Source organism: Amblyomma maculatum, chromosome 6, assembly GCF_055883805.1.
Source record: "Amblyomma maculatum isolate TAMU_Amacu chromosome 6, ASM5588380v1, whole genome shotgun sequence".
Taxonomy (NCBI): Eukaryota; Metazoa; Arthropoda; class Arachnida; order Ixodida; family Ixodidae; genus Amblyomma; species Amblyomma maculatum.
In genome coordinates this window covers 165,292,444-165,314,120 of record NC_139349.1, presented here as the reverse complement: position 1 = coordinate 165,314,120, position 21,677 = coordinate 165,292,444, and the positions used below count along the sequence as shown (strand labels likewise).

At 43.0% G+C, this 21,677-nt stretch overlaps 2 protein-coding genes across 6 annotated transcripts in view; both read left to right on the top strand.

The window, feature by feature from the left end:
- The window catches only part of LOC146187341 (alpha-1,3-mannosyl-glycoprotein 2-beta-N-acetylglucosaminyltransferase-like), an 80,039-nt gene extending 77,750 nt beyond the window's left edge, over positions 1 to 2,289 (top strand). For all 5 annotated transcript variants that reach the window (XM_084607646.1, XM_084607648.1, XM_084607647.1 and 2 more), the window contains exon 12: positions 523 to 2,289. In XM_084607646.1, the coding sequence (XP_084463772.1) occupies positions 523 to 636 (114 nt within the window). In that variant the 3' untranslated portion in view covers positions 637 to 2,289. The remainder of the gene's footprint in view (positions 1 to 522) is intronic.
- Positions 2,290 to 5,934: 3,645 nt separating this feature from the next.
- Positions 5,935 to 21,677, top strand: part of LOC146187340 (alpha-mannosidase 2C1-like) — a 56,017-nt gene continuing 40,274 nt past the window's right edge. Inside the window, exons 1-8 of the mRNA XM_084607650.1 lie at positions 5,935 to 6,406; positions 6,835 to 6,949; positions 7,586 to 7,782; positions 9,306 to 9,436; positions 9,895 to 10,108; positions 12,319 to 12,446; positions 13,645 to 13,773; positions 15,705 to 15,864. Of these exons, the coding sequence (XP_084463776.1) occupies positions 6,161 to 6,406; positions 6,835 to 6,949; positions 7,586 to 7,782; positions 9,306 to 9,436; positions 9,895 to 10,108; positions 12,319 to 12,446; positions 13,645 to 13,773; positions 15,705 to 15,864 (1,320 nt within the window). The 5' untranslated portion in view covers positions 5,935 to 6,160. The remainder of the gene's footprint in view (positions 6,407 to 6,834; positions 6,950 to 7,585; positions 7,783 to 9,305; positions 9,437 to 9,894; positions 10,109 to 12,318; positions 12,447 to 13,644; positions 13,774 to 15,704; positions 15,865 to 21,677) is intronic.

The following is a 21,677-nucleotide window of genomic DNA, read 5'->3' as shown; positions in this document are numbered from 1 at the left end:
TTTGATTATAATGCCACATCCTAGTGGTACAGGATTTTCTATTTGTCCCTGGAATCCTCTCAGTTACGAAAAGCTGTCTAGCATGTTTCAAAATGTGTAAATTGGGCCCTCATTTTTGCAGTACATTTAGTGAAATTCACTTTAAAAATTCGCTGTTGTTGCGCGTTGTTGCCACCACGTAGCCATGGTACCTTGTGGTGGAGAAATAGTGTGATGAGGGCAAAGAAATTGCACTGCACTTTACAGCAAAGGCCAACTCTCCCCTCAGATGAGAGAAAGACTGGGGGGAAGTGCAGGGAATGGGTCCGCTTGGTGTGGGTGAAGGTGAAGCACAGGAAAGGCTACCACTCATGCAAATGATCAAACTGATGGCACTCATGCCATTCCTCGGAGCACCTGCTTCCAGAGTTTCGCAATTTAATTTACGCAATTAACGTAAACATTGAGTGATTTTCACAGATTGCACTTGATACTCGCTGTACCATTTCCGTCATGACAGGACAAGATTGTTCTCTTGCGCAGTCTGGCGTACCACGGACTGGCTACCGAGGGGTGGTATCTGTCCTCTACAAGGGCCGCCGAGTGTATGTTGCACCCCCAGCTGAATGGAAAGGCTACAACAAGTCCTGGTCTTAGCATCACGCTCAACTCTGCTGGTGGTGGTGTACAGCATGGAAAGAGAGAAACTTGCGGCCATGCCATTCAGTACCTCCCCTCCGCAACATCTCAACATTGCGTGCAACAGAGCGGCTCCTCGACGTCATCTCACTCTGTCATCTCCCACCCCATTCTGCTCCTATGCATGTTGAAAAACAGCCCAGATATGTTGTTGTGGGGAAAAACAGCCCAGATATGTTGTTGTGGGACTTGTTCCACATCTCTCAACTTAGAGCCTCATCCCATTGCTGTTCTCCTTTTTTGTTCGTTTTGCCATGTTTTGTTTTTCATTCTTGCATGAGAGTACGCCTTGGTTATAATTCTTATGACATCAGTTGCAGGAGGCAGTATTCTGCACTTGCAAATATCGTGCTCTGCCTCCTGGGTGTCCTCCGAATCTTCTTTTAGTGTCTGACTGCTCGGAATGATCGCTCAACAGTCACCCCTGTGCAATGATTTTTTTTTTTTATGTGTACGTGTGTCGCTCATCTCTTCCAGCACGTGCTCCCAGCTCTGTTCCCCTCTCCTTGAAGAATAGTCATGTCGTGCAGGGCAGGACTGAAGCAAGTATACCAAACTGTGATTTTCTCGAGCGTACAGAAGTATATAAATAACTATTGTATATGGATGCATACAGGAATTGATGCTGGGTGTGTGCGTGCATGTGAAAACCTTTCCAGCCCGGTCTGTTGTTCGAAGTGTCCTCTTTGCTGTGCGTTCTTTCTACTGCGGCTGCTGGCAGGGCCAAGTGGCAGCTGTGTGATATGGGGCAGAGGTTCGGAAATTCCCCGTTTTTGTGTGTATAGCAAAACAAATGTTGAAAATGAAATAGGAAATACGCCCCTCCTTTTTTTTTTTTTTTTCTTCTGGTGATGGCTTTTTTTTTATCAGTGCTATCATTTCTTGCTCTTGATTGCCCCCCCCCCCCCCCCCACACACACACACACACACACACACATATTTCTCCGACTGCACTCCCGTTTTTTTTTTTTCTTTTTTTTTTTTTTGTTTTTTCTTTTTCAATTTCCTATTTCCGCATGCTCTCGCAGGCCTGAGTAGAGCAGAGGACAGGTGCTTGGAGTCCTCTCTGCCTTGAGCGTTTTGTTGTTACAAACTTTATGATCTATATTCGAAGTGGACGGCAAGGCTCACCCTGTTCACTGCTGCAAGCACCTCCCCAAATTTGTTGGGACGGTCGGTCTCTGTGGTTGTATATTGCATGTATATATACATACTGCGTCAAAATGAACTCCTGTGCACACACTGCAGTGACTGACATTTTAAGACCTGTAAAGTTGTCATCGTTTCTTATTTATGCGACCTGATTGGAATTATTTCGAAACTGGTTAAGTGCTATATGTTGCGGTGTGCTGCCTGAAAAGCAGGTTGTTGCAGCTGGATGTTGTGCAGGTTTTGAAATCCAGTGTGCCCTCTTGTTTTCTTTATTTTTCTGCTGCGTGCAGACAGGAGAGATCTTTGACATACCATTTTTGCGTGATGTTGTGGACAGGGACTGCATTTTCTGTAGCTGGGTGCCCTGCTGCAGCTGCATGATGCATTGTTGCTGCCTGTAATATATATATATATTAAAGCGAGACTGTTAGCAAATAAATATTTATAACTGCACATCAAGTGCTGTGTGTTTGTGTTCATATTACATACTTGCTTCCAGCCAGCATTGTAGCAGAATTTGATGTTAGTGAAATGTCATTAGGGTTTGTGAGACCTGCTGGCTTATAAATATATTCGATCTAGCCATAACTTCACATAGGGAGCTACGCTTGGAAGCACCAAGTATGGTCCTGTTTGGAAAGCCGCTTAAAAAAATATTAACGATGCCAACTTTAATGCAAAAGTGTTAAAATTTTCTTCAGAAAAGCCAGCATTTTCAGCACCAGCGTTGATTGAAAAATCATGTGCATGGTGTTAGTTGGCAGGTGACATGGCCTTGCACTGACTGGTCATTGGATTGTGTGACACCACAAGATGTAGCAGCACCTGCGAACTCTGTCTGCCTTTAAGACGAAAGGCTGAGATCAGAGTCCAGCTTTCCAGGACCCTTGAATCCCAAGTTACCACTTCCCTACACACTGCCCCACAAGCCACACAGGCACTGTATGCTAAGGAGTATGTGTGAGGATAATAAAGGTGAAAATGAAAAGATTATTAAGAGCGCAGCAGAGTGCATCTATGAAAGCAAGGATCTGCAAGGGACACCACAGATGGCAGCCATCATTACTGTTGTGTCATACCCTTGAAAGGCTATATACACCAAATTTTGGTGACATTTTCCTTGTTAATGATGCGGAACTCATTCCTGTATATCGATCCGAACGCATTTTTGTCTACGACCACCAAATAATTTATAATTGAAATTTCTTTTCTCCTCAGTTTCGGTTTCAGCAGCCGAGAGATGGCTGTGACATCACAATCAAGTCTTGACACGCTATAAAAGAGTGATACTATAATCGCTGATTCTTCACCTGTCGAGATTCCTGTTCTTGAGCCAGGCTGCTTCAATCTTAGTGGATTCAAATGACACTGGAATGATTATATCCCTGTATTATCACCCCTCGCGTGACCTAGACTTGACTTGTCACAGCCATCGATTGGCCGTTGAAACCGAGACAGGTGAGAAAAGAAATTCGATTATAAATTCTGCAGTCATAGGGAAATATGACTTGGTGATACATGCACAGTAATGTATTAGGCATCATTACAAAGGATAAAACACAAATCCAAAAATTAGGTGTCTATTCTTCTTTAAGGCGGAGCTTATGAGTCCCCTTCACTGTTACCAAAAACAGAGAGAAATGAGGCTAATATGGGAATTGGGGTGTGGGGCATATCTGCTTGCAATTCACATTACCATTCCACAGGCAAAGATTTTGCAGCAGGTGTGCTGATGCTTGATTATTTTAACTGCTTCTAAAGATACAGATGAAGCATGACAAATTGTAGCCTTCTTTTCTTTTACTTTTTTTTTAGTAATGAAATAGAAAGAAAATTCTAATATAATCAGTGACATCTTTGTCATCGGCAGCTGGCTCATGGGAGAACACCTGCTGTCGTGCGAGATCCGTTTATTTCAACCAGTTCTGCTGCCAAAGAAACAGCTTCAGCCTCGAACGAAATGGAAGTAATTGGTAGAGCCAAGTGAGGCAACTACATTAGGAAGAAACCAAAGGGCCGCAAGCTTTGTGCCCTTTTCATGATAATGCATTTCATTTTGACCTTATAGAGCTCAGTGTAGGGCCAGTGTCGAATATTCACATTGGAACGTTGGCATAGGAAGAAAGAAGGAATACACCAAATAGCCACAAGGAATTAAATGTATACAAGTATGTTGTATAATAAAAACCACTATAATGAATGTATTGAATTGGTCACTTAACTTAAGCAAGAAATGTGCAGGCTTTGCTAAATGTTGGCGCCAATTGTTTCATAGCATATCCAGAATTCCAAATCTCTTGCTGAAAATATGAAACTTCTGTGGTCCTGCCCCCTCAAAGGTGTAGAGCTTCCACGAATACCACAGGAGCCCTGCTACACTGCTTACAAGCCAGCACCTTGATCTTTAAGTTTTTAACAGAAACTGTACATTGCAAAAAATTACAAGAAATATGATCCCTAAAAAGATTGCTTGAGAAACGTGAAAATGAACAACATGAAACATATGTGCTTATGTTGAAACACAGAGCCATGTAAGGATTAAGTCCCACATGGAAGCCAGCGATAAAAAAAAATGACTACACTTTCTAGCAAGGTAAAGACTTTAGGAGAAGCAGGAATTAAATGCGATATGTAGCAACACAGCAAATACAAGGACGCTATACACCGCATCTGAAAAGCAAGGTAAAGACTTTAGGAGAAGCAGGAATTAAATGCGATATGTAGCAACACAGCAAATACAAGGACGCTATACACCGCATCTGAAAATGTAACGTAACGACCACACCAAGAACCTGTCGCAAATCTCTCACAAACCAATCAATCAACCTAGCTCCTATTGGTCGATTCTGAGTGGTAGATATATCGACCAACAAGAGCAGAAGAGGCGAAGAGAGGATAACCGATGGTCGCTGAGGGTAACAAACTGGATTCCAAGGGAAGGAAAGCGTAGCAGGGGGCGGCAGAAAGTTAGGTGGGCGGATGAGATTAAGAAGTTCGCAGGGGTCAAGTGGATGCAGCTAGCACAGAACCGGGTTAAGCGGAGAGATATGGGAGAGGCCTTCGCCCTGCAGTGGGTATAATCAGGCTGATGATGATGATGATGATGAAGAGCAGAACTGATTGAAAAGTCCATGACGTTTTCTGTGATTTCATCACTGTGTAACTCATCCCTTGATATCACCAGCCATGCATAATCATCCTGAGTATCCACCATTTCGTTTTTGCAGCAAGGGTAAGTTGCAGCACAATCTGAACACGTTAGACTTGGAGAGAAAGTTCATGTCCGGTCATCATCAGGAAGGAAAAAAAGACTCGATAATCTTAGTGGATGAATGCACACAATACAGTCAAAATAACAATAATAACAATCTTTATTTGGTGCGCAAGAAATTGAATAATAGGCCCAATAACATAATTTGATCCTGTGAGGCCTAAGCATGCCACAGCATATGCATAGCTAGGTGATAGGCTAGTTTGAATCTTTCTATTTCAAACAGGCCGGCTGCTTGTGGCTTCACGCCTAAAGAAAAATATAGGAAATAATTTGTGGCGTCATATGCTGACAGGCAGCACAACTAAAAGAAATTTAGAAAGGACTGACTAGCATATCCAAATATTCTAGTGTTAAACGTTGGCGTGAGTACGCTGGTGCATCCACAGCAGACTGCAGGCACTGCAGGTTCAATTCAGCATACATATTCATCTCTTGATCTATTAGTTGTTAGGGCCATTTAATTTTAATCTACACCAGGTATGCCATTGTAGGTATTGGAAGTTATTCTACACTGCATGATATATAGCTGGTGTAAGTTTTAAAAAATGGCCCTGAAAAAAGTTACCGCGGTAACCACAGTTCCGCTCACGATGCTCCACGAGCCGTAATGGTCGAGATAAAAAATTCGATGGTATTATATAGTATTCATTGTTATCATTGCTAAATCACTGTTATTGTTAAATTGGCAATAAATATATCTTTCAGTTATTTACAGCACCTTTTAGAGATAATTAAATATTTATTTAACAGAGTGTGCATGGCCAGTGGTGCGAAGGAAAAACTTTTGAAGTTTCGATTTTTAGCCAAAGCGGCGAATTTGCCGCCTGCGGACAACACAGCGCACCACACCGCGTCGCGGTTATCGCGGTGTTGTTTCATCGCGCGCCGGTCTCGGTTTCGCTGGTTTCACATCACAGATCGGGCGACTTGCTCGAGTATCGTTTGCGCTGCTCTGCGCAGTGTCACCTGCTTCCAACGACAGTGTTTCTATGCTTCCCTGAGACGTCAGAAGTTGCTTCGTTGAAACAGAAGTTAAAATAAGTGACTTACCGAGTCATGGCTTCTCTTTTCAAAAACAAGAGAACCACACTTGAGAGGGTAGAGAAGTTCGTCAGTCCTTTGTATTTCACCGAAGTTAATCTCTACGGGAGGACCTACCCGGAATCAAAAGATCTGACCAGCCTGGCGGTGTGGTCGACGCCTTGTCGCGTGTCGTTCGCTGAGGCATCCAAGCGGACTGACTATGTCAAGACGTCTGTTGGTGCTCAGTTCGGACCTACGTGGACGACGTGTTGGTTTAAGGTAAACAATGCTGTAGCTGCATGTTAAAAACAGTTGTGCGCCAGCAGTTCCTTAAGTGAAAAAATTCGGACATTAAAACGTCGTTTTCACTTGTTTGCTACTGATAGAGCTCTTTTTACCAAGTTTCAGCCAACAGTTTCCTCAGAAGAAAAACAGAGCACGGGACTGTGAAAAAACTGCTGCTTCATCTGGGTTGCTGATGAGGCGAGCATCAAAAGCGCGGCGCAGGTCATACATATGTCCCACATGCATTAGAGCTGTATGTGCAGATCAGGTAGTGTAGAGCGCGCGGAGAAAAACAAAAATTTCGTTCGCGTGCTTTATTTTACCGTTAGGGCATGTGTACGCGACTAAGAATAATTCCCTTTCTCACTCTCACTCTCACACTCTTCTCTTTTTTTTTTTTTTTCCTTCCTCTAACATAACAGGTTGCGATTGACATCCCAAACAAGTGGTGTGGCAGGGAAGTTCACCTGCGGTGGGACTCCGAAAGTGAAGCACTAATTTTCACCACAGATGGAAAGCCTTTGCAAGGGTTGTCAGGTATGGTATTTTCTACATTACTTACAGAGTAATAGATGACATATCGGAGTCATGAATGCAGTACGCGTATGCATGCATGAGCATCACATAGACTGTCACAACCAAATGACAACTGTGTTTTGTGTGCCGAGGTAGTTTAAGTATGCAAGAATTTTGCTTTTTTTCACTCACTGAGCACTTACACCAATGTTTTCATCCTAACACTGACATCATTCTGGATACAAGGATAGGAGCCATTAAAACAGCAAAAATCTGTGTTCACATCAGACAAAGACAAGTCCACTGGTCGCAACGTTGGCTAGTGGATTGAGGCCTCCCCTCAACTCTTGTTCAGTTTCCTTTATCTTTGCGATTAGAATATGGTAATCTATCAGCGCAGGTCAACCTCCCTATAGACATTGAAACTCCTTTGGATGTCGTGCAGACGTTTAGGAAGTCTTCAGGACATGCACTAGCGCTTCCGTGCCCATTGGGTCAGTTTGCTTTGTGTCCATTTAAATATTCGCTGTGAACCAAACTGCCAGGAACCATAGAAACAAAGTGGACTGCAGTGTGCTCAGGGTGCTGGAAAGTTTTACTGTGTTGGGCCACATTGGGCTCCAAAAGGGCTCACCTTGAACATGTGCTACTTTTTAGGTGGAGTGAGTCACCAGGAGCGGCTGTCCTTCACAATCACACCGTCAGCTAGTGTGTCCTGCCTTCACCATGAGTTTTTTATTGAGATGGCATGCAACCACCTTTTTGGTGCTGGAAGTCCCAGCATGATCAGTCCACCTGACCCAAAAAAGATGTTCACACTTAAGAAGGCTGACATCGCTGTTTATGACAGAGAGGTAAGCAAGAACCGTATGGGCCTAGCTATCATTCCACTCAAATCAGGCCAACTGAAAATGGCTAGAACACAGTTGAAAGTCAACTGAAATCTGACATGGTTCTATTTTATTTCTAATTGTTTCCACTTGTGTGTTGGTGAGATCTAAATGACCTTTTTTGACAGGGATGCATGCATTGTGCAGGATATGCAATGTAGTCAGGTAAGTTGTGTATTCATATATTTACCTGGTAGCAAGCCTAAAGATGAGATATGGTTATGCATGTCAAGGCTATGATTTATGGTGATTTCTATCGCTCGATTTTGATTGAGTTGCTGAACCAGTGCCAGAGCAACCGAATCTGCCACAGTGCGACCCAGTTCTGATCAACCAATGAAACACAAATGTCCTCGGGCAATGAGAACAATATGGAAGCTGTCATGTGCAATGGTTTCAGAAATTGGATCTGGAATTTTCATTTGGACATTTTCGCTTGACAATTCCCAGCTATGACTGCACAATTCATTTAGTTCATTCATATCTTACACTTCATTTGTGAGGCGCACCACATTCTTCCATGGCCAGCAGTGAATGATAACAGGACTGAACACCAGGAATGACTGCATGCCGCGTGTGTGTGTGTGTCCATAACCACTAAGTCTGAATAGATGCGCACTGCGGTGTTGATGCAAGCAGGGATATTTCAACCATTTTTGAGGTGATTCAAAAAGCTTTCTTTTAATAAATATACCTCTAAGAGAACATACACTTCACCATCATCACTGGTGCCGATCTCTGGGGTCCTTCAACCGCTTCCCAAATTCATCTTGGCTGGAAGTGAAGAAGCGGCACTCTTTGATCTGATGGCCCTGTCAGAAATGTAAGATGCTCGGCGGTAATCGATGGGAATTCTAACTATGCTAGGAACAAGAAAGCACAGCTTGGTTTTTCCATAAGTGACATCACCACACCCTCAGAGTTCTGGCTAAACCCACCACTTCTTGGTGGATCGTGACAGTGTTGCCACAGATCCATTTGCTCCAGTGCAACCAATTGAACTCGAGAACCCGATGAAGTATGTCAAGTGGAATGTGCATTTGCCGCCATGGAGCAAAGAAGGCTGCTCCAGAGCTACCAGTGAAATTTGCAATTAGTGGCTGCAGCACTAGTGCGAACACTCTTCCCACACCACTGCCTGCATCATCTTTCTTCCAAATGTGACAGTTTGTCAGAAGCACATTTGCCTTGATGTTTGGAGCAAATGCTCCAGAAACGACGACAGCAGGGTTGCATGAAAAGGCACCAAAAAATAGGTGCCCAAAGTTCTCAGACCACGTGTGTGATCACTTGCCAGCGTTCTGAAGAGGTCTTACAATAACCTACGATCATTTCAATTTAGATATGACACATTGGAGCAGCTGGATTAGATGGTATTGATTCACAAGCCATGAGTGAAATTGTGCCTGTGATCAACCTCATTGGTACACGGTATGAACTGCTATTGATACCTTATTTTTGCTGTTTTTTTCGTTTGTTTTGTCTAGGTTAATAGCTTGGTTACTGACTTGCAGCTTTTGACAGAGATGGCCAGAGAGTTACCCAAAGACAGCATTCGTTCATACGAAGCCATGTACACTGCCAACGAAATGGTCAACTGCATTGACATCAGTGACAGGTTGGTCTGCTCATAGAACATAATCTCACAGAGGCTGGAATCAGTAAGGGCTGGATTGCAAAATGAGTGAGTTGCAAAAGTAATTTTGTCAAGGAATACCTTGGGTTTGTAAATGCAAGCACCCACTGCAATAATCTTTACCCCCACTTCACACTGTCAGTCCGAAGAGTTTAGAGCTCATTTGTGTAATTTGTAGAGCTTGGCAAGCTAAATAATGGCTGCGTTTGGGCGAGCTGGTTAGATATGATAAACCTGAAAAGCGCATAAAAAGCACACGGACAACAGCAAAAGACGGACACACGAGCTACACAAGCTTTGTCCTAAAGAAAATGTTGGCCATACTTGCGTGCTGTGATTCCATGATGCAGTGTTTTTATGTTTTGAAAGACCCTTATGTTAGTTTAATTGAATATATTTGTGTGTCATTGTTTCGAGCCACCTTGTCTCTCTGCTCCCAGGAGTTCATTGAAGGCAGCCAAGGAGATGGCTGACCGTTTCTTTGCACAGCGAAATGCGGAAGGCCAGCACACTGTGGCAGCTATTGGGAACTGCCACATCGACACAGCCTGGCTATGGCCTTATGCAGAGACCAGGCGGAAGTGCGCTCGAAGCTTTGCATCTGCACTACTGCTCATGGAGAAATTCCCGGAATACAACTTTGCTTGCTCACAGGCTAGTGCTCTTTGGCAGTTGCTTCCCTTGAGTCTTAATAACTAAATAATAGCACGAGCTTTGATTAAGCAGTCATCATGTAATATGCAGTAATATGTAGCTGATGTGATGTTGAGAAACCTATCGGCACGACATAAACATTTGGACCGTGAGTGGGGTCGTGCAGAGACCTAGGGGACCTGCATGCCTTTAGTTCTTTGACAAAATAAAGTTTTTCCTCCTCCTCTCTCTGTTCGTGGCACAGCTGACAGAAATAATTTTAATGGTTGTCAGAGAAAGAAGGGGCTGTAACGTTTTTGCTTATTTAAGATTAATTTCATTCTCCTGGGACCCTTTAACACTTTGACTGTCGAATATTCCGAAAAAAACGAAAACACTCACCTCCAGTGTCGAATTTTTTTAAACGCTATGCGTTTAGCGCAGTACCTGTACGTCAAAATCAGTTATGGGGTTAATATTACATTGACATGACAGAGCACACAAGTGTTGATTTACATTAATTTTACCTTTTGCAACATTCTGGCCTCGGCTTCCAAGACTTGATCCCACAGCCATATGTTTATTCTTACAGCTCAGTGATAGCAAGAATTACCTTTTTTTTATTTTGGTGAATAAATTAAAACAAATTTTAGTCCTGCTGTACCATCCTAACTTCTTGGTTTAAATGCGAAATTCTATTGACCAAGGTCTTCATGCATTTGAGTTGGGCTTTTCGATTTCCTTTATTGTCTCTTGGTGAATTATTTCTTTTAAGTTTTGTACAAGCTCTAAGATTAACTTCGTGGACTCTTATTACGAGCTGCTGTAGCCTCTTCTTTTGGGGGCTGCCTTGTAATGAAAATGCATTGTCTTGCCAGCAGTTCTTGAGCTACATTAGGTTGGCACTTCTGTTGTTTTCCTCACTTTTTGACCTCAAGTAAACATTGTTTCAAAGTTGTCACTTTAAGAGTTTTTAGCATTCGTAATTTGAAGGCCTTTGTTGCTTATGGTGCTCTAAGTTCTGTGTTGATGCTTAGTTTTCTCATGTGGAAAGCAGCTTGCTCAGCTAGGTACGCTTCTCTTTTTTGTTATTGACAGCTTCTGTCATCATAATTCAAAGAATTATCAAGCTCTTTTAACGTTGTAACTTGCACATTACGTTAATTGTAAGGGAAATTGCTTCATTGAGCAAAGTGAAGAAACGGTGCTAATAGACAGGATGAGTGGAAAGGTGAGACAGACACATGCATATGTGTCTGTCAGAGACGGTCATATGACTTTTTTCTGTCTTGCCTTCCATTTGCCCTGTCTGTTAGCGCTGTTTCTTCACTTCGTTTAACATGAACCAATCAGCCCGACAAAGCCCTCTTCTTAAATCGCTACATACTCATTATTTCCTTCTTGTCACAGATACATAGTGCCATGGAACTTAGATACAGATACATGCTGCAAAAGCAGCTCTCAGTTGAGCCGAGTCAAGCTTCATGGTCATTTCAGTTTTTGTCTTCAAATCATCAGTTCCAGCTTGAATTTTGCAGGAGAGTGAGATAACTGCTCTGCTTCATCAGTATTTTATCAAATAGGAGAATGTTGCTTTCACTTTGTAAAGATAAACAACATGGCTTGACAGACCACTGGTTTCATTTATGATACACCCTTGTTTAGGTCAAGTATGACAGCCTCAGAGCCAAACAGCAATCCTCTGAGTTCTGTCGTGGACTTTGCTTTGATTGCAGTGAATTCTTTCATTTGAACCAGTATAAAGCTTCTGCTAAGCATTTAGGAATTCAGCAAAGTTGCAGGTGGGACATACTACTATATGTTTATTTTTGTCAAAACTCACAACAAGAACTGGTGATTTCTTAGGGTATGCCAGAAAGCAGTTGTGGCAAAGCGCTTTATTGAGGCTACTTATGCACAATGTTTGTTGTGACACTGCAGGTGACAATTTCTGTGTATAATTTCTGTTGTGAAAGATGCTGAAGTTATTACAATGCAGAACTTATTGCATTCTTAGTTCAAAGAGTAATGCTCACATACGAGGCCATGCGCAGTGGAAAAGGACTTCCATTGTTTCCAAGTGTCGGTTTCCGCTGTTGCTCAGTCTCACAACTTTGTGTGGCAGAATATATTTGTCTGAAGTTCTTAGTGGAGATTCTTTTGGTTGTCTTGTTGCATTTAATTCGTGATTGTGGACAGTTTTACCCATCAGGCATCATTTTACGTTTCAGGCCCAACAGCTGTCCTGGGTCAAAGAAGACTACCCTTCATTGTTTGAGAGAATTCAGCACTATGCTAAGAAAGGCCAATTCATTCCCGTCGGTGGCACGTGGGTTGAAATGGATGGAAATCTACCCAGGTAGGCCAGCTACTGATCTCTGCTTTTCTCCTCTTAGAGCTGTTTGACTGGCAATCTATCTTTGGCCGTAGAATATCAAATACTAAATTCTTCTGTGTAACGCAACATTGCAGTATTGTGCTCTGTTTTCCTTGTGAGGAAATTTAATGTTTATGAATGCCTATATTGTCCACAATAATAGAGAACTCGAATCATTAAACTTTGGCTTCATTTTGCATAAAAGCAAGCAAAACTGAATTTGAAGGATCGGGTCCTTTGCTGACCAAGTCTCGTACATAGCATGGAAAGCTGTTTTGTATGTCGGTTACTTCTTTGCCTGGTAGATGGAGCCACATGTCAAATCCACTGCTTTTTACAAATGGAGTTGCACTTGGCTGTAGTTTCTGTTTGGACAGTCCAGGCTATTGTCATCATCAAGTTGCTCCTTATACCTAATGAACCTTAATATGATACTTTGTGCGCAATATTTGGATGCAAATGGGCTAGTAATTTGCATGCGTTTTTTTTGTAACCCTTCGCCCAAAGAGGAATAGTGCTGTGCTGTGTTCTTATAGGTGCCTGCTATGTTCTTTATGTGTTTTACGGTCTTTATAGCATCATAATCAGCTCATTGTCACCCTGTCATCACTACTGCAGGTTGCAGTACAGTTTCTTGAGAACTTTGAGCATTCACTTTTCCCAAGCTGAATAGGTTTTATTGTGTGCATACACCTTGCAGGGAGACTCAGTATCATCCTTGGTTTGCCTCTAGTTTATGAATATTAGCCGCATACTAAGAAAACGCAGTGATAGCTAGGTACGGATGCCTCCATGGGTATGCAGTGTTGCACTCTGGTGCAACTGTTTCCTGCTGTTTCTTTTTCTTCACATACTATCAAGTTAGCTTCACTTTTGGAAACCGTGATGAACATGCAGTGAAATCACATCAATTTTTGTCTCATTAATTTGGATGATTTGGACTAGGAGCATGTAATAGAACATTTTAGCAATAACGGACAGCAGTATGGCGAATATAGTAACATAACGCCATTGCTAACTTTGCTACTTGCCAGGCTTGCCTAGTGGCATTTTCCAAATACGGTTGCAGTTACTGTTGTTGCCGCATTTACCGTGTGGTGATGCTAAAATGCTCTAATAGCACAGTGCTGGGCATGGCCATGCCAGCAACTGTAACTCACACATCTTCCATCTGTTGCAGCGGGGAAAGCTTTGTGCGGCAGTTTCTGTATGGTCAGCTTTTCTTTGAGAAAGAGTTTGGCAGCCGGTGCAAGGAGTTCTGGCTCCCGGACACCTTCGGCTACTCAGCACAACTTCCTCAGATCATGAGGTAAGGTCCTCCTGGTGAAATCATTTCAAGGGTTTCCACTGTCGTGTATATATGTCCTTCGCTGCTATGCTTTCTTTCTAAGGTCACGAAAGCATGGCAGGGAGCAGCAGAAAATAGAGGTGGGGGGGGTGGGGGGGATGAGGTGAGGAAGTTTCCAAGGGGTCAAGTGGATGCAGCTAGCATAGGACCCAGTTAATTGGAAGAAAATGGGAGAGGCCTTTGCCCTGCTTTCAGTATAGCCTGGGTGATGACGATGATGATGTATACATCCACAATACCAGTTACATTCTGAACTAGTCTTCTGTTTCCGAATGGGAGTAAATTGCATGCGAAGTATTTTGGTAGCACTTATTCTAGCTGAAGCTTCTGACTGGTGAGGTAAGGTTATAGTGTAAGGCTTGAGAAGTGATTTAGGAGGTAAAAAAGAATTAAAACGACTGGCGGGAGGAGTGGGGTAAAGCTTGCCTGTCATTGTTCTTCAGTATCAATGCACTGTCGGTGGGGTTCATATTGGGCGTGACGAATTCACTGCCTCTTCTGCTCCTCAAGTAGTACTAACGTGTATTGCCTTACAACTTCTCCTGGTATATACTGAAGTGATATTCAGCTTTAGTCCATGACTTGTGTTGCCAAAGGAGTGAAAGCTGAAGAGTGAAGGAATGCAGGGGGCGGCAAAAAGAAGTCGTTATGGAGAGTGAAATGATTATAAAGTTATGAAATAAGGTCAGACAACAAAATGATGGCGATATGATGGTGGTTTCAACTCGGCATGTTGTTTTAATGCTGTGACACTGCTGAAGCGTGAGTAATCGGAAAAGATGAAGCGAACAGCATGGTTTTGCAGGGATTCAATGTTGTTTATTAGGTACGCATGTTTAGCATACCATGTGGCAGAAGCATATTCAATTTATTTATTTATTTGAGGCAGTTAGATTTCATAATGCATTTGTGATGCAAATAAAGTTGTTATTATTGCTGTTATTATTAATGTGCGAAAAATAAAAGTTTTCATGAGCTCAGTGTCATCTTCCACTTTTTCTATCATGAGAGGCAATAGATGAGAAATGCGCATGGCACAGTTGAGCATGGCAAAACCGCACATGCTGCACCTCCACTTCATGTTTCGCGTTGCCTAGTGCTGTTTCACTGTTTTGTCCCCTGCCTACTTCTCTCTGCACTTTTACTCACTTTCACAACAGACTGTGTCACCTTCTCACGTTCGTAGCCAGTTTTACTTTCATATGCACCGCATGCTCTGCCTCACGGCTCTAAGACCCTCTTACAGCTGGCTTCTCTTCAAAGCTGCTGAGTCTAATGATAAAGCCTTCTAAAAAAAAGAAAAGTCACTGTTTTATCGTTTTCTTTTTCTCTAAAAGAAAAATTTATTGCAGGTTGCACGTGTACCGCAATGTGTCTCCATGGGAAGTACTTAACCACAGCTGGACGCACTTTCCTGTATTCGCATTTTATTAAAAATGCCTCATCATCATCATCAGGCTAGCTATACCCACTGCAGGGCAAAGGCCTCTCCCATATTCCTCCAATTAAAACAGCTAGCTGCGTCCACTTGACTCCTGCAAACTTCTTAACCTCATCTGCCCACCTAACTTTCTGCCACCCCCTGCTGCGCTTTCATTCCCTTGGAATAAAAAGTCTACTATAAACAAAAAAAAATGTACAGACATCTATGAAAGACAAACAAGACGACTGGGACTTCAGTTTCACTTTACTGCGTCAGAGTTTTACTGTATATTCGAGTTACTATAACAGGGTTCTACTATGCACATTAATTTTTATCAGTTCTCAAACTCCCCTGTCACATTAGAATTATGCAGTAGATGTTTTTGTGATGGGTGTCTGTTGAGATAAACATGGCAGCTTGCCACTCATGGCTGTTGACTGAACTAATTAATGCTTCTCGTGCTGTGCAGGATTTGCGGTGTCTCCCGGTTTCTGACCCAGAAGTTGAGCTGGAACCTGGTGAACAAGTTTCCCCACCACAGCTTCCTCTGGGAGGGCTTGGATGGCAGTACCGTCCTTGCGCACTTTGCACCAGCCGACACTTACGGGGCTGAAGTGCGGGTGGCAGAGGTGATGATGACCTGATCTTTGTAGTTGGCTCAGCATTCGGTGTCTTATATGCACTTTATGTGCTTTTATCTATGCAGCTTCATGCCTTCCCTGTTTCACTGCATACAGTATTACTGAGAACAGGGCAGTGCTGTAGTCGGACACAATTCAAGAAAGAAGCAACAATATCTGGCCATCTATGTACCACGATAAACTGTGTTACCACACCATGTCTTGAAAATACAGCGCTGCTGTTTCAAACTCGCAAGTCAATAAGTGGGAGCGTTTTGTGCATGTGCTCTTTCCACTGTGTGAGAGCTGACGAGTGATGTGTGCACAATGTCGAGCCCTAGCCATATCAGATATCTGTGCCAGCACAAGTGTGATGTTTCTTTTCCTTTTCCATACCAGCGAAGATGCTTCACCCCAAAAATAGGTGCTCCTGCAGGGCAGCTTCTACGTGGCTTTGTGTGGTGGTGCAGAAGGCCACCTTAGGGGGGTGGTGCTCTTTTCGTAGAAAAACTATATATACATGCACGCATGACATCAGAGGTACTAGAGTCATGGAAGAATGCTAACATTATCTTAATTCATAAGAAAAGGGATGCTAAGGACTTAAAAAATTACAGGCTTATCAGCTTACTATCTGTTACGTATAAGGTATTTATTAAGGTAATCACTAATAGGATGTGGACAATCTTAGACTGTAATCAATCAAAAGATCAAGCAGGTTTTCGGAAAGGGTACTACACTATCGATCATATCCATACCATCAACCAGGTGATAGAAAAATGCCCGAAATACTATAACCAGCCCCTATACATAGCAATCATTGACCATGAGAGAGCATTTGACTCGGTCGAAACCTGAGCAGTCATGCAGGCATTGCGAGATCAGGCTGTAGACGAGCCTTATGTGAAAGTACTGGAAGATACCTATAGTGGCAGCACAGCAGCCATAGTTCTGCATAAAGGAAGTTATAAAATTTTGCTTAGAGGATATATTCAGAGACATGAAGTGGGAGCAGTTAGGGATTAGAGTTGGTGAAGAATATCTCGGTAATCTACGATTCATTGATGACATTGCCTTTGTAAGTAACTCAGGGGACCAGTTGCAACGAATTATTTATAACCTAGAGAGGAGAAGCAGAAAGGTAGACCTGAAGATTAATATGTGGAAGACTAAGGCAATGTTGAACAGCCTAGAAAAGTAACAACAGGGTAAACTGGTTTAAAACAAGTACTGAAATCGGTAGGTAAATATGTCTACCTAGGACAGGTAGTAACCGCAGATCCGGACCACGAAAGGGAAATAACTAGGAGATGGATGGAGGAGTGCATGGAGGGATGGAGTGCATTTGGAAAGTACTCACACATTATGACTATAGCAGCTTACCGGTATCGCTCAAGAGGAAAGTTGAACCCCTTTATAAGGGACATGCACTGGGGAGCAGTTTTTGTCTCTTATATGAGAGGTTCCTTATAAGCAGGGTACCATGTTCACATTAGATGTTATTTCAACGTAGACATCCTACAGCTAAAATACACAAGAAAGAAGGCTATATCCTGTCGCAAAAGCGTTATTATAGCTTTCATTTGCATATTGCATTTGCTTGATGGACCACCACACACTGACAATACTTCGCAACTTACATTTATTTATTACTGAAGTATTTGCAAATCTTAGTAGGCTTCTGGGCTACATTGATGCTATTCAACACAGCCTCTTCCAGCTTGCAAATCGGACCAAGAGCCTCATGGCTGCTGGGCCAAAGCTGTATATTTTGGGGAACTGCATTTGCGGTGATTGCAAAGTGCGATCACGATGTGACGTGGCACCGCAACTAACGATTCGCAACTAAGTTATGTGTCTAGTAACACTACAAGAACTCAAGTCAAAACAGCGCCATGAAATCATAAAAGTAGCAAAAACTATAAAACATCACCAGCAGAAATAGGTATTACTCAGAAATTTATGCTTGTTTGAGAAATGACAACAACGGCTGTGAGTAACAAGTCTGTGAATGTCGCTACTCAGGCAAAAAATGAATGGAAAGCGAACGAGGCATTTCTGAATGAAGTTGGAACTGGTCGAATAGCAAACAGAGCAGCTTATTTGTCCTCGCCAGAGCCAACGCCACCTCTATACTTTCTGTGCCTGGGAGAACGCTCTGCTCAGGCTGTTAGGCATTGGGCCCGCTGCTGCTCGGAGCTGCCGCTGGGCGGCGTTGTATGAGTAGAATACCCAACGGAGATCGGCCGCGAGCAGTGCGGACCTTGCTCATGTGTTTGTGTTCGTGTTTGGCTGCATTTGCACTTTTATCATGCTTTTGTAAGTACGTATTCTGCACGCAGCCTGCCTGATCGTGCTGCCAATGTGAAACTTGCATTTGTATTTGATTGCATTCATGCTTTTTTTTGGTGGCTATTGCACGCCCGTGTTCGCATGAAATCCATCCGGTCAGGATAACAGTGAGAAATTTGTATTCGTGTTTTACACGCATGTGTTGCAGAAATTTCTGGAGTTGATGTTGTCGTTCTAATGCGAAAATCAGCAGGAAGAAAATGAATAAAAAGTCTTGGAAACTTACGGAATCGAACTCTCAGTTATACGCATGTGGCTTCCCATATGTGCAGCCGTTCTTTGTGCAGCATTCAGAATGATGTCATACCAATTTGGTTTCCATTTAGCATCAATCTGCTACAAAATGGGAGACTAGTTTGTGATCGAAACTTGAACCTGTGTTATATGTACCTCCGATTGCATGTCATTGGTGTAAGTGTAGGCATGTCCACGGACACGGCACCTAGCTTCCTTTCCGCAAATCAACTTAAACCAAGATATAAAAATGGCGCAGAATGAAGAGGTGGTGTTAAAGGGGCTATCACGTCTACTTTTAAGGCGAAGCTGCAGCGTCTCCGTATACTTTTCTTTTTCAGGCTTTTTGAACAATGCGCCCCGCATGCCTCAGTTTGTCATATCGTTGTGTGCTATTGTGCATATTGAACGGAAAGAAGAAAGTCACCGGTCTGTCCTTCCATGAAATAGCAGCCGCCACCGGTATGTGAGAAAAGTGGCTTGCAGTAATTCAGAGGGATAGTTGGTGCCTTAATACGGCATCAAACCACTCGAGTATGCAGCCGCCATTTTAGAGCTGAAGACTACATACAAAGTCAATTAGTAACCAGCCCCTCCTTCAATTCACTCACAGTCAATACCGAAGTGGGCTGCTCTATCTGTCGAAACAGCTCTTCTTGTTCTTGACTCTTTAAGAGCTTTTGCTTACCATACACTGCAGGAAGTTCCGACCTTGTAGAAGCCACCGGCTGCATTAGTCGTGTACGCTGTTCCTGGTCTTTGTGCATCAAAACTGCTAATGTACAAGAGCAATCGCAGTGACGAGCACAGGCATAAGCTCATCAACCTTATATCAGTTCCTTTCCTGCGTCCGCTTCTCTTCAACTGCGCATTCAATGTCACCGACAAGTATGACGCAGTTAAATACTTCGCAAAAAAGCCCCCTTCTCGAAAGTACGTGAAACTGTGAGGGTAATATGGAGATGTCTCCTCAATCGTCTTTCTTTCATACGTGAGTGCATTTGTATATATATCACCAGGTATCTTCCTTTTTAATGAATAGGATACGTTTCACTGGTATTTGGGAGTTACAGCTTCCAGAATAAATGCTTTTTTCTAGTAAAGCTGTTTTCACTCACAATTTACTAATTTTGAAAAATAATCCTCTTTGCCCAGTGACATCTGCATGCAGATTGTTACGTACCGACAGCAGGACGCATTTTTCGCGCGTACCACATTGGCTGAAATTAATAGTCAGCAGTGCGACTATAGCTTCTAATCACAGCGCCTGTTCGCACACACAGCCTAGTGCTGCAGGAAGTAGGTGGCAGGGCGCGCTGTTTTTCACCATCACAGTTTAACCTGCTTTAAGTTCTCAATGGTGAAAACACACAGTCTATCGCATTTCAGCCATTTCAAAAACGTTAAGGAATGAACACGGGATTCTAACGGTCATGGAACAATTTTAGAAGCTTCGCATTTGAACAGGCGCGCGCTCTCAATCAGCGCAGCAGACAACGCACGAGCGCATTGCACAGCAGTAGCGGAGTACGACACATGCGTCTAAAATGGGCTCGTTGTACAGAGCGACAAGTAATTTAGGGTTCCCTTTCAAAAACGTTTTGATCATACTTGTTAAAACACGAATACAGTCGAAAAATTGCCGATCGAACAGCTGCAAACGCAGCCGCAGCTGGCGTATTCATTAGTGCTGGGGCGAGCGCCAGCGTGACCTTGATCAGCGTCTTGGTCCTACTCTGGTAATGGCGCGTGGCAGCGAAAGGCTGTACTACCACCGAAAGGCTGTGCTAGGCCGGCTCCCTTTGTTCTCCACACTTTTTTCCAGGCACAGAAAGTATAGAGGAGGCACTGCCAGAGCAGAGCCACTTTTGTTTTTATGTCATTTGTTTTGGTCTTGGCTTGGCTATGTCTTGCTTGCTAGGCACAATGGCTTGTTTATGTCAGCAGCACAAGCTGAGCGCTTCCTTTGCATTTACCAGATAGATTTGTCGCTCATACTGAAATGCAACGTAATAGACTATTCCTTCTTTATTCTTCAGACTAGTGGACACAACACCTACGGTGATTCTTGATAGGAGGCTCCACTAATTGGAGAACCCAACATGCACTCCCGGTATGCTCGCGCTGATGCTCGCATGTGCAGTCACGCTTGTGCTCTTTGTGGAAAGCCTGGAGACCTTCTCTACATTGCATTCCCACTGCAGGTGCTTCATATAGCTGATTGACCTGCTCTTTGTTTGCTGAAGTTTTAATTAATAATGACGGCTCAGGTGTGCCTCTCTTCTGCAGCTAAACCTGGCGATGGATTGTGCCGCATTTAATGTTAAAATGTCTGTTACAAGCAAGATTAAGTACCAAACTTTAAGGCTAATTTGTCCTTTATAGTCAATTGTCTTCTACATCCAATGTCTGTTAAAAAAAAGGTCTATTTAACGAAAGTCATTGGGTGGCCAACCATATGGGTGAATGGTGTCTCTTATACCCGACTGTCTGCTACATCCATGTCTCTTATAATGGAGTTCAGCTGTAACAGTTGCATCTTACCTGTACTCACCTATGGGGCTGAAACGTGAAGGCTAACAAAAAGGGTTCTACTTAAGTTGAGAAAAATGGAGTGTGCTGTGGCACGGAAAATGGTAGGTGTAACGTTAAGAGATAGGAAGCGTGCAGAGTGGGTTAGAGAAATAACTCAAGTTACTGACATTTTAATGGAAATGAAGAAAAAGCAATGGGCATGGCCAGGACATGTAGTGCGAAGAGAGGATAACCGATGATCGCTTAGGATAACAAACTGGATTCCAAGGGAAGGAAAACGTTGCAGGGGAAGAAAGGCACAGGATCGGTTTAGTTGTAGAAAAATGAGAGAGGCTTTCACCCTGAAGTGGGTATAGTCCTGCTGCTGCTGCTGCTGACGATGATGTATATATATATACATGCTGTTTCTTTAGTTCTGTGCAAATTCCCATGGGGGCCATTATGTAGGGCAGCCATGGTTTGCGTTGGCTCCAAAATGTTTTAGTGAAAGTGCTCGCGAAACTGTTCATTTTGATTTTATTTATTAGTACCCTGTAGGCCATTGGCATTACGGAGGGAAGTGAGTAAATACAAAACAAAGCATTTTGTCTTAAGGGGCTTTTTTCGTGCATTAAGCCCTCTGCAAAACCAACCAAATGGTCTCGCGATTTTTATTATAACCGAAAATTCATCCTAAATCAGTTTTGTTCATCAAAATAGTA